The sequence below is a fragment of the Grus americana genome, chromosome 4 (genome assembly GCF_028858705.1).
Source record: "Grus americana isolate bGruAme1 chromosome 4, bGruAme1.mat, whole genome shotgun sequence".
Taxonomy (NCBI): Eukaryota; Metazoa; Chordata; class Aves; order Gruiformes; family Gruidae; genus Grus; species Grus americana.
The window spans coordinates 1,848,244-1,863,402 of NC_072855.1; the positions used below are offsets into that span (position 1 = coordinate 1,848,244).

At 46.3% G+C, this 15,159-nt stretch overlaps 1 protein-coding gene across 5 annotated transcripts in view; it reads right to left on the reverse strand.

Moving 5' to 3' along the window:
- The window catches only part of SFXN5 (sideroflexin 5), a 98,749-nt gene that overhangs the window by 23,667 nt on the left and 59,923 nt on the right, over window positions 1–15,159 (reverse strand). For all 5 annotated transcript variants that reach the window (XM_054825749.1, XM_054825750.1, XM_054825747.1 and 2 more), the window contains exons 10-12: window positions 13,261–13,351; window positions 8,240–8,355; window positions 6,073–6,158 (exon numbers count right to left, since the gene is read on the reverse strand). In XM_054825749.1, the coding sequence (XP_054681724.1) occupies window positions 6,073–6,158; window positions 8,240–8,355; window positions 13,261–13,351 (293 nt within the window). The remainder of the gene's footprint in view (window positions 1–6,072; window positions 6,159–8,239; window positions 8,356–13,260; window positions 13,352–15,159) is intronic.

Here is a 15,159-nt window from a genome sequence, read left to right on the forward strand (position 1 = left end):
TTTACTGTTATCATTTCATAAGGCAAATTTTTGGCACCAATGCTCTGCCTCGCTAGTATGAGTGATCCGTGTTTCTACCTCGACCTTTGGGTGGCAAAGAACATGCGTTTCTGCAATACTTCCCTCCTCCTTTCTCTTTTTTTCTTTTTTTTTTTTTTTAAAAAAAGATTTGTCTCTTTACCCCCCCTCCCAGCCCCCCTAATGCTTATTCTTCCTGCAATTTGCTTTCATAAAATTTGCCCGGCAGACAGAGAAAAGGCAATAACACCCCGAGGAGCTTCTGCCTTACTGATCCTAGGTAGCGCCTACTGTTAACGGATATACCTAAACCAGCTAGACCTTACGGATAACATTTCAATATGCATGAGTGTGCATGTACGTAGGTATATACACAGACACACGCATACTTGTACAGACAGTACATCTGCTCCGCAGAGACAGTGTGTTGTAGATCTTGTAAATACACCTTCATTCAACTTTCATCACATTGTTCATTAGTGGTTTAAATTTTGCATAATTTGGCAGCTGCCTCTGGCGTTTTTCAAGAGGTACTGTAATTTATTCCATATGGAAGTCAGTTGCTGTACTAAAAAGGAGTTATCAGGTTCAGTGAACCAGAGCTGTATTTGTCTAGAAGGAGGTGTCAGATGCTAAACTAAATATGACAGGAGTTAACCAAAGTCTCCCAGCTGACAGATTCTGTGGGGTTTCTGTAGCATTTGGTATAAACAGGTTCAAAGCTAATACATACATCGCAAGACGTCGAGGATGCCGGCGGGGTGAGAAAAGCGCTGGAGGCTGAAGCTCTGGCTATCCCAAGGCGCCCCGGGCTCCTCAGAGCCCAGGGCTTGAAACACATCTCTGCTGTGCAAGCCAGCTTTGGGTGGGTGGCTGTCCTACCCCAGATCCCAGTTCTGCCGAGAACCTCCCAGAGCCAGCACTGTACCGCATCTCTGCTCCGGACAGCCCGTCAGGTCTCTCCGCTATCTGCAGAGGGTGTTTCTGAGCTTTTCTCACTCATTTTGGGAAACCTGAGCTCTTCCAGCGACCAGTAGCTCTGTCTGCTGTCCTGTCCAGCCAGGCCACCACTGTCCTCACCAAGGAGCATCTCCTGCTCTTGGCTACAGACCCAGTGCCCCCTCCAGAGGACACAGCAGATGCAAACAGAATGAGGTTGGGGGATTTTTGTGCTTGATTGACATAATTAAAGGAGCAGTTTCAATGTTTACTCGGGAAACAGCCACAGCAGTTTAAGGTGTCACTGCTGGCAGCTGTTGAGTTTAAACAAACTTCAGCAAGGATTTAGCTGGACGGAGAGACTTTGCACTTCAGGGGAGGAAGAGCCCCTGTAGGAAACGTTCTGCACACGCTGTCAGAAGGAGAGTATCTCCAGCAAAAGGCCATGAACACGAGGTCCAGGAGGGCTTCCTACCTCACATGCATTTCTGCAGTGAAAAAACATGGTTCAAGCTGAAGAAAACTCCCTCCCAGCACCACAAAACCATGGGCTGGGCACTGGCTATCCATCAAAAGAATCCATTTTTCATAGTTAGACTGACTTACCTAAGCCAGAGCAGCTCTGTAACGTTGATCCAGCTTGGGAGTGTCCTAATGTGATGAGCTTTACAGGAAAACAGCCCTGACAACTGCTGCGTGAGGATGCTGACATGCTGGGGCAGCTCTACCACAAGATCAGGATCATGTGGAGAAGAAGGAAGAGTAGAAACACTCCTCTTTCATGGACACAACTATTCTGCTCCCCACTTCTCTCTCAGCTCTTGCCCATTGCCCACAGGTTCACCTTTGTCTCTGCTCCATAAACACTGCACAGTCAGCTCCAGGGTCTCCTCTTGTCTAGCCTGGCATACATGAGCTCTTGGAGCCCATCCTCAGACCTTCTGCTGCACTTCAGACCCTCTGAGGTGGCTTGTACTGTGAGGCAGAGAAGAGACTTTAGGAGAAGGAGATAAAAAGAGCTTATGTTCTTCTATTCTTCAATCTCCACTGCCAGCTATTAGCTCACAGTGTCCACAGCAGACATTGCTGGTGGACTGAGCCATGGTCTGCTTGTCCACCATGTGAACCACTGTATTTGGGGTCTCCCACCACAGAGCTCAGCCTACGGGGGAACCTGAGGTTGCACTTACACACAGACCTGGGCGGTCTACACATAGACCAGCCGTGGCTTCAACTCTGCAAGGAGTTGGGAGTTGGACAAAGACTACTCTGGAGAAGTCTTGGATGATGGCTGTGTAACTGGTGCTTTCTGGGAGAAACCTGCGCCATTTCCCAGATTTCATCATGACTACCAGATAAAGGGATTCACAGAAGCATCTGAATAAAGGGAAATATCTGAGGGACTAGAAGTCCAACTTCGTGCAGGGGCTGTAGTCGTCCCCACACATCCGTGACATGAAGGTACTAACGAAGTTTCCATTGTCTGCTCCAAAGTCAGCTACATCCCATAGATGAGTCGTCTTCGTCTTGTAGACGATGTGAAACCAATATTTTTCCGTATTAAAGTTGCCAACATAGATATTATTTATAAAACTTAAATGAGAATACATCTGCACAAAATAACTGACACCGTGTTCCCCGCATGGCATATGTAGTCTCAAAATAAACATTGATTCTATATGTTAGCTGCTTCAACAGAGCGTCCAAGCAGCAGGAAATGCATGAAACATGGGGAAAGAATGGCGCGCTGCGGAGCTCAGCAGTGGGAGGTAACATTGAATTACTTGGAGAGCAGAGAAGGCGGCCCTGGGAGTTAAAATACACAGCAGGCAAAGAGACGAGAGAAGCCAAGAGAGCTGAAAAAAATGGCACAAGAGACGAGAGAGGCAGCTGGGGGAGTTAAAACATGCAGATGGAGAGATGGCTGAGAGAGAGGAAAGACCTGGATCCAAGTGGAAAGACGACGACCAGGAACTGGCCACTTAAAATAAACTTTTCGAATACCGAGATGAAAACGAGGGAGCAAGTTTTCCATGAATCTGAAAACCGCTGCTGGGTGCACGTAGCTTGCTCCTGGGGTGGTGCGACTCCCACCCCACTGCGGCACTGTCACCCACTTCCACCCGGACGTAAACGCAAGGCAGGAGAATCGCTCTCCTCCTTCGCCACAACCCCGAATGCAAAAGACTTAGTAGAGGATCCAGATTGCGACTTCTGATTCCAGCTCTCCAGCCTCCAAATAATAAGCCGTCACTCTCAGCTTTCTCATTTATAGACACTGTAAGGATTTCTATAAATAAATTGATAAAGCATGCCTTGACATGACGCCCATTAAAAACACCCTAGCCCAACTAAAAGTCTACTAAATTGAAAAAGTTAAACTTTTCACCAAATGCTCCGAGTTTTTTATCCAAAATGAGGTCTCACCTCAGACTGTGTCCTTCAATAACCACTTTAAAAGATCTCTGAGTCGATTCCTGGCCTGAAGATCCCTCAGCTCTGGAAAGGGATGCTCTCCACGTCAGGTGGATGCTTCCTACAGCGACACCACCACCTCTAGCCGCGTGGCCAAAGCGCGCCCCACTCCCTATCCCCGCTGCGTCTCACTCGCAGGCTCCCAGGAATCCAAAGATATTTGATGGAGAATGAAACAGTAGGCACAAAGCTCTAAGGAGAATTTAGGCAGACAAAAGCAGTGCCTAGATATTTTTAGATCTACAGAGTTTCATTTGGGAGGGGTGGGAAGGAAGGTATTCTCTCGCAAACCTGAATTAAGTCTTTCTATTAATTAAAATGATGATTTTTTAAAGACAATCTCCTGTATTTCCACATTTGCTTGACAGATAAAATTAGTTTCGGTAAGTCTTGCACAGGGGCACTTAGTAAAACTCATTCTGTTAATACAAGAAGTTATGATACCCCCAAGTACAAAGCAAATTTTACTATTTGTTTTATTTACGCTTGTGGATGCTTAGCAAGACCCATGATGATCCTCAGCGCTTCCAATGGAAGACAGTCATTTATAAACCAGTTTTCTACAAATTTTGAATTTTTGCACGTAAAGATTTTTGTCTGTTCACGGTGATAACCAGAACAGCAAAGATCCTCTGAATTACAGGGATAAAACAGTCTGTCCTCTGAGGTGATCTTCCCTGGGTGAGCTAATCACCGCGGCAGGGTTAAACTGGAACCAGTGCCCATGTCAAGCCGACGGTAACACACGCAGCCACCTCGTTGCAAAGCCCCAGTGTGACAGGCGGAAAGAAAGAGCTCCATAGTACGAACATCACAAATCGGTGGCATTTCTGAAGTGTCTGGCATGTGGACAGATGAAAACAGGAGTCCTCTCGACTGACAACAGCAAAGCAGCTTTGATGGGATTATAAAGGCTAGAATCACGCGTCTGAATTTGAAGCAGGGAAGCTGCCAAGACGCCGGGGTACAAAGATAAGTGACGATCCCTGTTCTTCTTACACAGAACTTTGAGCAAGCCCTGAGTAAGGTACTCCAGAGGAAGGTAGTTACTCCAGAGTAAGACACGGTCACCCCTGAGCACCTCTCCTGCGGGTAGATCATGGGCTGGAGGACCGTGTGGGTGACACGGGGTCTTGGAGCAGGAAAGAGGCTGCAGAGCTTTTGTCAAGGAGGAGCACGAAGGGAAAATCAAATGCTTTGCACAAAATTAGGGGGACTGGAATCTACCCCGTGTCCTTATGTGTCTCCAGCAGCCGTCTCCAGACGGTAGCTTGCAGAAAGTGTCACCAAAACTGTGCCCTGCCGCAGGGAACTACAGTCCCTTTGAAAAAGAGAGGAAAACAATATATTTTGGCCAAAAAGGCTGAAAGAACTTACTTTAGAATTCCCAAAACAGAGTTTGTTGCCCTGTTTCTTCCCACACCCAGGCCATGGGAGGTACCGAGCTTGGTGAGAGCCTCTAGGTGCTAGAGGAGTACCAGACTGTATCTACATTTTTAAATTTACACGTTAAAACTCAGGCTCCAAATTTACAGAAGCAGCCCTGACCCTTCCGTTAAGGGAAATGGCCCAGGGGTGTTTCGACAAGGGTAAACAAGGCTAACCAAAGCTATGGGTCAATCCCTAATCGTACTAATTGCTATTTACTTTGTCGGTGGAGTGCTTTAAAGCAGCCACTATCAACAAATTTGTTTAAAGAGTGCTTCCAGCTTGGCCAGCTGGACAAAGGTAGCAAGCCCTTTAGCAACCCCATCTTTCAATGCACTAATCAGTCTCCAGAAGTTGGGAAGGTGATCCCCACCCCATGGATCATTCACACCGAATGAGCCGCTCACGGGTGTCCCGTAGGCACCCAACAGCTCCAAATAGGCTCACAGCATCTCTGGGCAGAAGGAAAAGCAGAGGTGTTGGAAAGCAAGGTGAGAGAACAGCCAATGGACAGGGCAGTTTGGGGGTTTTTTGCTGTTAAGAACTCTGCTAGGAGATAATTGGACATGAAATAATAACCCTGCCCTTTCCTGCCAACTCTCCTAACGCTGATGCTCCACGGAGACATGTGCCAGGAGAGATTCCGGCTTAAACAGTGACGGAAAGCGAATTTCTGCAGAGTATGCGAAGCATATATTCTTCTGGGGCAGCCCAAGCCACAGGGTGTTATCGAAGGAAAGTACACGTGAGTTCAAACAGGGCACAAGCAAGTCCAACAGTGGCCACGGCGGTCTGGATGGGGCGCATGGTCAGCAAGTCCCTACGGTCCTGATCGCTGGCCGAACACGAGCCAAGACCTTTAGTCTGACCCCATGTGGCAGCTCTAATGTTTGAATGGAGGACTGAAAACTTACGGACACTTTTCCACTGAATTCTGAGAGGTTTGGCTCACACTGACCTAGGGATAGGGTTATTGAAACTGCTGGGGTCTCCAAAAATTATTTAAAACAACCGTATCAATATATAACTACATCAATATAACGCTTTAACAACCTATAACAATGGTCCAAAATTACAGAACATGAATATTTTAATAAGCCAAAAAAGTCTTTGATGCACCAATGCTAAGAAATATCAATGATTAACACCTACTGAGGATCTTTTCTCCCATCCCCTCGAAAAGTCCCCCCCTTCATATTACCCAACACTTACTTTTCCAGTATGGACATAATAATTGGAGGTAGAACCAGTATAGGCATTGGCAGGACCACTCTAGTCAGGGCCGTTTCTAGCAGTGCCTGAAAAGGAAAAACAAACAAACCCAAGACATTTAAAACAAATCTCAGGAGGTACCTGCACTGAGCAATCAACGTCTGGGCACGGAAATGGTTTGGCTGGCCTTTCTTCTGTTGCATACGGGAATGAATGTATCAACACACACTTTCAACTTCGCTATCAGCTACTTGTACACAACCTATTTTTGCTCCGTGGCTACAAACGATGGGCTGGAGCCCACGCTTGGTCACAAATCCAGTGGAATAAACAGAGACATCTAATAGCTTCCCTGATTTCAAATTATGTGACCAAAAGTGCTCCAACATCTCATCATACCCCTATGCAAACATGTTAGTGCTGCCTGGAGGAAGAAAGAGCCTAAACAGCTGCCTGGAAGGTGCTGTAAGGTGAAATATCTCCGATTGGGCTGAGCAGAAGCTTCAACTCTTCCTCCCTTAACCGAGTTTCAATTTCAGTTACGTGCTGGGGGAACGCAGCACCTTATTGCCTGCTCCGAGACTCGTTTCTGTTTGTTAATTGCTGGTGGTTGGTTGCAAAGCATCGTAACACACAGGGCTCTCCTCTCCCAGGAAGACGCCCAACCGTGGAGCTACAGTTGTCCCTCTGCTGGTGCTTTCTCCCTGGCAAGATTCACCAGGAAGCAGCAAACAGAACAGCTTGGGAGCATGACACGTATGAGTTACCCTGAGATGAGACCTAGAGAAGATCATGGGTGCTCTATCAAGGTGTTTAAGCACCACTGTGTTTTCATGTACCTCTTCCAATCACCTTTGCCAGCACCCACCCTTGGGATGTCCCAAGCACTGCGACCACACGTGGGGCTTTGGCAGACCTAGGCAGAAGATACCATAGATCTTGGATGGAAATGCTGAAACTCATGCACACGCACAGGCTTGGGAGCACTCCCTCCTTCCAAACTGGAGAAGGTCTCGGAGAGGTGCAGATGTGTCACACTAAGGATCTACCAAATTTTACATGACAAAACCCAGTACTAGGAAAAAATGTCAGGATTAAATGGCAGCTGAGCAGAAGTTGTCAGAAGTCCCAAATTTGATGTTTAAACTCCACCTAAATCACACTTACAATACCTTCACTTTTAATATTATTTTCTATGTTGTCTGTCTTCCCCTCGACCATTCGGATGGAGAGGGGAAGCTGGGTCCTGAAGCTAGTTAATGTAAGTGAGGAAAACTGACTCAAATAAGTATCTCCAAGCCCTTCAACAGATTGTTTTAAGCTCCCTGTTAAACAACAATATGGAGATGTATTAGAGATCTCCCATTTCTTGCTGAGGACTGTAAATCTGTACATTAATTGCTGTCTATGAAGTGCCTTAAGAGCCTTGGACAGAAGGAGCGAGAGAAATGCCAAGCATTATATTATTAACTCCTCTGCCTGGGCGTGTGCTTCGGTACATGCTTTACATTTCAGATTAAAGCCCACTTGGAAACAACATGCCTCAGACAATCAGATGATGCTCAGAAGACAAAACTATGTAAGAAAGGAAGAAAAGGGAATAATTGCAGGCAGATGGCAGAGAGTAGAAGGTTACAGGGGAAAACAAGCCAGGTGTTAGGACGAGGATGAAGACATCTGGCTACCCTCACAAAGCTTTGGTTGGCAATTGGTGATGCAGCTTTGACACGGCAAGGGTTAAAAAGCTACTCGGCTCGAAAATGAAGTCTTCCTCATTTAGAAAAAGGTGTAAGTTATCTTTCCTTCGTATTCAACATGAACAGCTTACAAGTTTCCACAAAGAAATCCTAAGGCTGTGAATGTATCAGAGTCGTACAGGATCTTCCTGATGTCAGTCTGCGCCCTTCCAAGCCATCAAGGCACTTGCCTGGATGACGTGAGCCCGTGTCCACCAGCACGCTCAGTTTTGCGGCTACGCAACTGCATGCCTGGGTATAAAGCAGCCATTGAGTTTTACCACTTTGTTTTTCCTGCATGATGGGTAAAGCTCATCTATTTCTAGCTCTTTCAAGTCATCGATTCCTACGGCTGTGGGATTCGCAGAGCCCGAAGGCCCGTTGTGTACAAGCTCACCCGAGCGTTCGCCAGGACCATCACAGGTACATACGTGTTTTGCAGCAATTCTGGAAGACCCGACGATGTTTCCGTTACTGTCCAAAACATCAATTCCTTCTTCCAGCTCCGTGTGCCTCATCAGGACAACGTTGCAGATATTGGCACTAGCTGAGGATGAGACAAGCACGATGATTAGCAGCGCAGCCCTGGTCAATACCAAATGTTTGTCGTGACAGCCCTTCAGCTTTGCTTGCATCAATCTGCCAAGAAGTTTCTGCAGCTCAAGGAGCCACTCTTACACCAAAACAAAGGTGTGATTCTTAAGAGGAGAATAATAATCAAGTCATTTTCTTTTACTTGCAAAGGGATCTGCTGCCACGATCAGAAACATATCGATGCAAAGAAAAACCGGCATTTCCAGATGTTGGTGTTCGCACATGCTCCCAGCTCCCACAGTAGATCCTTCGCCCGACATTTCCATCCACTAAGTCAAAACACATCCTTGCACTGGGCTGCCAGTTGGTCTTGGCCAACCAGCCACCGCTGATTGACAGCTGCCTCTTCTGATGGTACATCCCAGAGATGGTCTTAACTGCCCTCACTAAGCCAGTGGACAAATTCTTCTTAAATAATAGGTTTTAGCAGGTATCGTGGCAATACACTGCGAGGGATTTCACCGAGCTATGAAGGACAGCTTAGATCTGAGCTCTTAAAGAGGATGGAATTATATTTTTTTAATCAAGTAAGACAAGGTTGGGCTGTTCCCATGGACATGTATCCCATTAATAGGGGTCCTGCTGACTGTTTGCCCTTATTTCACATGTTTTAGTGGAAAAAATGGCTCTGTGGACTTATTTTCTATTAGAGATCCACTTGTTTGCTTTAACAGTATTTTTCCGAACGGCAACACAAACCAGCAGCGCTCTGGAGGACTCTGGTTCCCAAGTGACATCTCACAAACCACAGCCCTGCATTCGCGGTGGAGGTGGGGGCAGGTCTGGGACCCTTTCTGACACCCCCCCTTGCCCAGCCTGGGGCTTTTGTAGCCTTCTCGAGATGACCCCCAAGTTCTGCTCCTCGAGCAACGTGTTAGAGTTGGGGTTGAGAAACATCCTTCGCAAGTACAGCTCCTCTCCAGGGTACAGGCACTTCTTAAATTTTTCCAAATAAAAGCTATTAATTCCTGTAAAAGTTTTGGTTTTGATAAACTGGCATTTTCCAGCAACCCCTCCTTATCACATTTTGTTGCAAACTTTCCAACCAGAACTAACACAAACCCACTGTTGCTGCAAGTACCACCGCTTCCAAAAATGTGTTTCTGTACTGCTTGATGGGTTAATATTCGCTAATTAATCTCAATTCATGTCATATAACAAATGTCTAATTTTTTGAGGGTGGTGGGTGGGTGAGCCCTATACGAATGCAGCTCTCTGCAATCAAAGATGATTTGTGGTGACAAATGCTCCTTACACTCAGGAATAAGAGGAACATACACACACGCACACTCTGTCTCTCTCTTTAATATTCAAACTACCGGACCACTCTTCCCATCTATCAAAATATCTGTGTTACCACAGCTAACAGCTCCTTAATCCAAGATCAAAAAGAAAACAGGCATTTCATTTAAAGCAAGTTTAGCCCCTCTTTTTTTTTTTTTCTTTTTTAACACTCACATGCGCTGTCCTTCTAGCTTTCAGTCAAGACTGAACATAGAAAATCAGAGATGCTCTGGCCAAGTCAGGATGCACCAGCACAAGGGTTTTGGGAGGCTCGTGATGGGGTGTCCAGACCTGAAGTTCCCACCACAGCTAGATGCTTCTCCATTAGGGTTTCATTGACCAAGGGTTTCATGGAACCCCTTAGGGTTTCACTGACCAAGTCCCAAATTCAAAACCTGATTCCAGCCCATCTGTCTGAGACAAGCAACTGTCTTGGCTGCTCCCATTCTACTATCCGAGAAAGCAGAAAATGCTGCTAATTATGGGTAAACTTGGATTTTATGGACATCTCAAACACAGAGGGGAATGAGAAATAAATAAGTAAATGTGTAGACAATTCGATGTTCAGAATTTGGAAATAAAAAATGTGGTAATATAGCCTGGAAACTACTTCTGTGAAAACAGTGACATATTGGAAACTGAGTTCAGATACAAAAGCAACCCACTACCCTACTTCTGTATGTGTATATATATATCCTTTCTAAACTGGGGTGCTCTCCACATGCTAAATAAACCTAAACACATTTAACAGTTTTAACCCCATCCACAAAAAAAAAAAAAAAAAAAAGCCCAAGAAGAAATCCTTCATCCTCCTCTCCTCCATCTAATGGGTATCTCCCTACCAGCTTTAACTTCCTTCAGATCAGGTTTGGGATGCAACCTTTGGGTTTTTCTGTGGGTTTTTTAGCCACATACATCTCCAGTATAAAGCACACCATCGCCAGCGATGCCCCTTACCTTTGTGACAGCTATCCACACCCAGCGCTTGGGACGAAGCGGGTAAATTGGGTTCCTTGCAATAACCCTGGGCATTGATATACTTCATCACCTGCATCTCCAGGAAAGGGTCAAGCCCCTTCTTGCTCAAATTTGGGAATCATGGCTCTCCACAACACAGCACTAACACACTCCTTCCCTTCTCCTGCACTGAAAACCTTCATGGAGAACAACTTCACTACCCAGATGATGCTTCAGGGTGGCCAACATCAAGCACAGACCCCTTTTACATCAAGCCAGCCATGGCCTGTGCAGAGCCTTGGCCACTTCCATGAGCTGTTCCACCTGGGTTGGTTTCCTGGATCCATCCCCTGGGGCTGGGGAGGATATTTTGGACAACTTGTGATTTTCGGCTACTGCAAATTACTTTTGGTGGAGGGTGAGGGCACAGCCTGACCTCCTGGCACCCTGCTCCAGTGCCACCAGCTGTGATGTGGGGATCGGAGCAATCGGAGTCTGCACCAGCTGCCAGGGTGCTCTCCTAACTGCCCGCAGTCTGTGTTATCACGAGTGAGGTCTGGAGGCCCCTGCAGATACATCCCCATGCCCTGCACTCATCTCGGGGTCCCATGGTGAAAGTGGATTTCAAGGAGGAACTACTTATGCTAAATACGCCCTACAGGCAGCATATGGTTTAGTTTATCAGGCAAAGACAACTGTTACATGACCCAGAGAAGACAGACACAACACGTGGAGCATCTCTGAGGGCAGTAAGACCCATAGACCAGTTTTCCCAGTGCCTACCTCAGCTTCCCAAGGCTTTACAAGACTCTTTATTGACATCCCTGCTGGGACTCTGGCTGTCTTTCACCTGAGCAGTAGCTGCACCTCCCCAAGTCTCCATCTCACATGGCCCCTTGGGATGAGAGACCGCAAAGCTTTGATGCGTCCCTCCAGTTTTCCAGCTGCTCTCAACCAGCACAGCTCAGCCGAGGTCGGTGGGAGAGGGACGCAAGGAAGGGCCAGGGGAAAACTGCTTAATGGTAGTGGAGCAAGAGCTTTACACCAGCATCTGGCTTTTCACGTAGAAATGGTGAAATTCTGCCCTTTTTCTGGGGGCTGGCGGTTCAAAAGCAACGGGAAGACGCGTCTTAATTAAACGGTTTGCCCAGGTCTGCAAACCAGTAACTCGCAGCTTTCAAAACCACAAAACAGCAATTAGTGGGAGGATTCCTGATGTCCTGGCACATAATGAAGCATGACAGTACACAAATAAAATAAGAACTAGAGAATTAATTACGGGCTAAACAATTTAATTATGGGTCCTCCATCAATGCTGACACAAGCGTAACCTCTTTCTCCTTACACCTTGGTATGAAAATAGAGCAACCTGGTGGCAACGACTTCCCACGTGCATCTCTGACTCAAAGCCAGCCTCGGAGCTGCCTCCTGGGTCTTGCACTCACCTCTAGTGCCCTCCTGGTAATAAAAATCAAAAGAAAGCTGAAACCCTCTAAAAATATATTCCAGGAAAGTTCCGGGAAAACAGTAACAATGTCCACGGATCCCCTCTGCACAAACAAAGTGCTCACAAACAGGATCGAGTGGAACCTACAGACCCTCGTCTGCTCTGCAGGAAGGGCAAGCATCTGTTTTTCTGGCAGAAAACAGGGAAAAAAAAACCCCAATAACTCAAGAACTGAAGGCTGGAGCGTCAGAGCAACCAGCGCTCTGTAAAAAAAAGGAGCGGAAAGACCAGAGAAACTGCGAGAGCAACAGCAAGGTAAAGAGGCTCGGCATCCTCGAGCAAAGCTCTGAAGACATGGCGCTTGCGCAGCAAAGGAAAAAGCTTAAAGGAAAGTTTTGCATTAACACAGCTGAAAAAGGACCCGCAGCAGCGAGCAAGACCCCTTTGCTTACTGATTTCCTCCATGCTTGGACAATTTTTGCCCCATCTTTATAAATAAATAAGCTTATATAAACAATTACCCTAACGCCACTGGTGATTTCTTCACCGCTAAAATAACTCATCATTTGCTAAATGTTGTAACCATGGGCTTCAGCAAAGGCTGAGTCCAGCATGTCCCTTCCCTCAAACACCGAGCAGCTAGCTGATAAAATGCAGAAGAGTTTATTTTGTGCAACAACATGCCAGCAGCAGCCTTAATTCTTCACACGCTTAAGTCTTTTTTTAATCAGTGGCTCTTAGAAATCTGTATATTCAGAGTAGGAACACTGCATTGCATTTTTATTATAAAAAAACCCCAACGCTACCGCTTATTTGAAGCTTTGGTTTGACATGATTCAAACCAGATCTTGCAAATTAAACGCTCTCGAATTTGGATGGTCGAGGAGCAGTCAACGCCGATCATTTTATAAACTGCTCAAAAGTGGAAAGTGCAGCTTGATAAAGCCTCGTGAGCTGCCTCTGCCTGCAGCTTTGCATCGTTTTCCTGCCGAAACGCCGCTTTGCACCATCCTGCTGCCTGCACCGACTCAGGGACCCAGCGCCGAGGGGACTCAGCAGCGATGGTGTAAAGCAGGAAGGCAGGAGTTAGGTGTCCATCCCAGAGGCTTTTAGCCACCGGAAGGTTTACAGCCAACGCTTTAAATATAGAGAAAAGGCGTTATTTCTTACCGACAGCAGGAAACGGCACAAACCTCTGGATCAAGAGACGAGTGGCGGGGGTAAACTTGTTTGCTCTCTGAACCAGAACATTAAGGCCCACCTTTGAATAGAAAAAAACCAAAACAAAACAAAACAGAGAAGCAGAAACATTTAGCTACAAAGGGGCAGGGCAGATGCCACAGCTTGCAGACAGCAGCAGAGCTCTGCAGGGGGACAGACTGGAGTCTCTTCCCATGCAGAAGTGTTTGAGAACCAGACCCGCCCCCCACTGTAGGGTTTAGCTGTGTTGGATTCAATCTTTTATACAATGAAGGGTTGAACCCAACCGTTGGGTTTAAATGAAGGGTTGAACCAATCCGTTGAGTTGAACCCAACCGTTGGGTTTAAATGAAGGGTTGAACCCAGCCGTTGAGTTGAACCCAACCGTTGGGTTTAAATGAAGGGTTGAACCCAGCCGTTGAGTTGAACCCAACCGTTGGGTTTAAATGAAGGGTTGAACCCAGCCGTTGAGTTGAACCCAACTGTTGGGTTTAAATGAAGGGTTGAACCCAGTCGTTGAGTTGAACCCAACCGTTGGGTTTATATGAAGGGTTGAACCCAGCCGTTGAGTTGAACCCAATTGTTGGGTTTAAATGAAGGGTTGAACCTAACCCTTAGGTTTAAACCCTTTCTAACTAAAAGACAAGCTAGAAACCACTGCAAAGCCCATCAGTGCTTCTGCAAATGCCCCTAGCTGCGTTTTTACCCAGTTCACTGGCATCTTCCCCATCCAGCAAAAACTCATCGGGGCTGGAGTCCTCACCCAGCTAACAAAAAGCCAAATATTAGTGGCCCAACACAATCCATTCCTCTTCCCAGGGTCTGTGCAAACCACCCCACTCCAATGCAAACATTTAAGCTGTAAAGGAGCTATTATTAGAAACAAGAGATAGCAGGCGGTTTATTATAACCATGGATCAGTTTTTTGTTGCCTCCTCCAACACTTGAATAATGCAGAGCTCTCCACAGTTTTGCAGGGATCTAAATCGTTGCGTATGTTAATATAAACAGCACGGAGGACAGTCGCTGCCTCGTCAGCTTCTGCGTGGTTGCATGGTAGTGATAGTCGGAGAATTTCCATCAAAATTTGTTTCAAGCAGAACCGGGATTATTAATTAAACAAACCTATTCGCAGGGAATGACTTCTGTCTTCAAATTACTCTCCCTCACAATATTTTCTCTTTTTCATCCAAAAAACCCCAAACGTGCAAACAAACCCCAACAGCCCCAAACTGGGAATTTTAGGCCGAAAATGGAAGTCTTTAGCAACGCCTGGCCAAAAAGTTTGCAGCCAAAAATGCAGCAAAATTTAAAAAAAAAAAAAAAAAAAATCAGCCAAAGCCAAAAACCTGCCAGCAAATACTGATTTGGGGGCTTTAAAGATAAAAAAAAAAAAGAAAAGAAAAGAAAAGCATAGGAGAACATACTTTGCAAGCTGCTACATTATACATGCATCCGCAGTGCATCTCGTCTTTTTGGAGGCTGAGAGGAAGATGTTGAGAAGCACAACTGCTGGGTAAGCCCTGCATAAGCGGAGTGGGGGCTTTCAAAACCCATGGAGCATTTCCAGAGCCCCAGGAGGCTTTCAGCAGGAACCCTTCCTCCTCTCCTCGGCCACCACAACTCCAGCGCTGAGCCCAAGAGAGCCACGGCGGTTCTTCTTAGTCGGGGGAAGAACGAGGGTTTTGTCTTAATCTTCTCCCCCTTCAAAAATGACTGAATGATTTTTTTTTTTTACATTTTTCAAGTTCTAGGATGCATATTTACAAAATCTGAATGCCTCCAGAAACTGTAAAGCAGTCTAAACCTGGTGGCTTTAAGAGTAAAGCTAAGACAGTCTTAAGCCTGGTTTTGCTGGTGCTGCCCCAT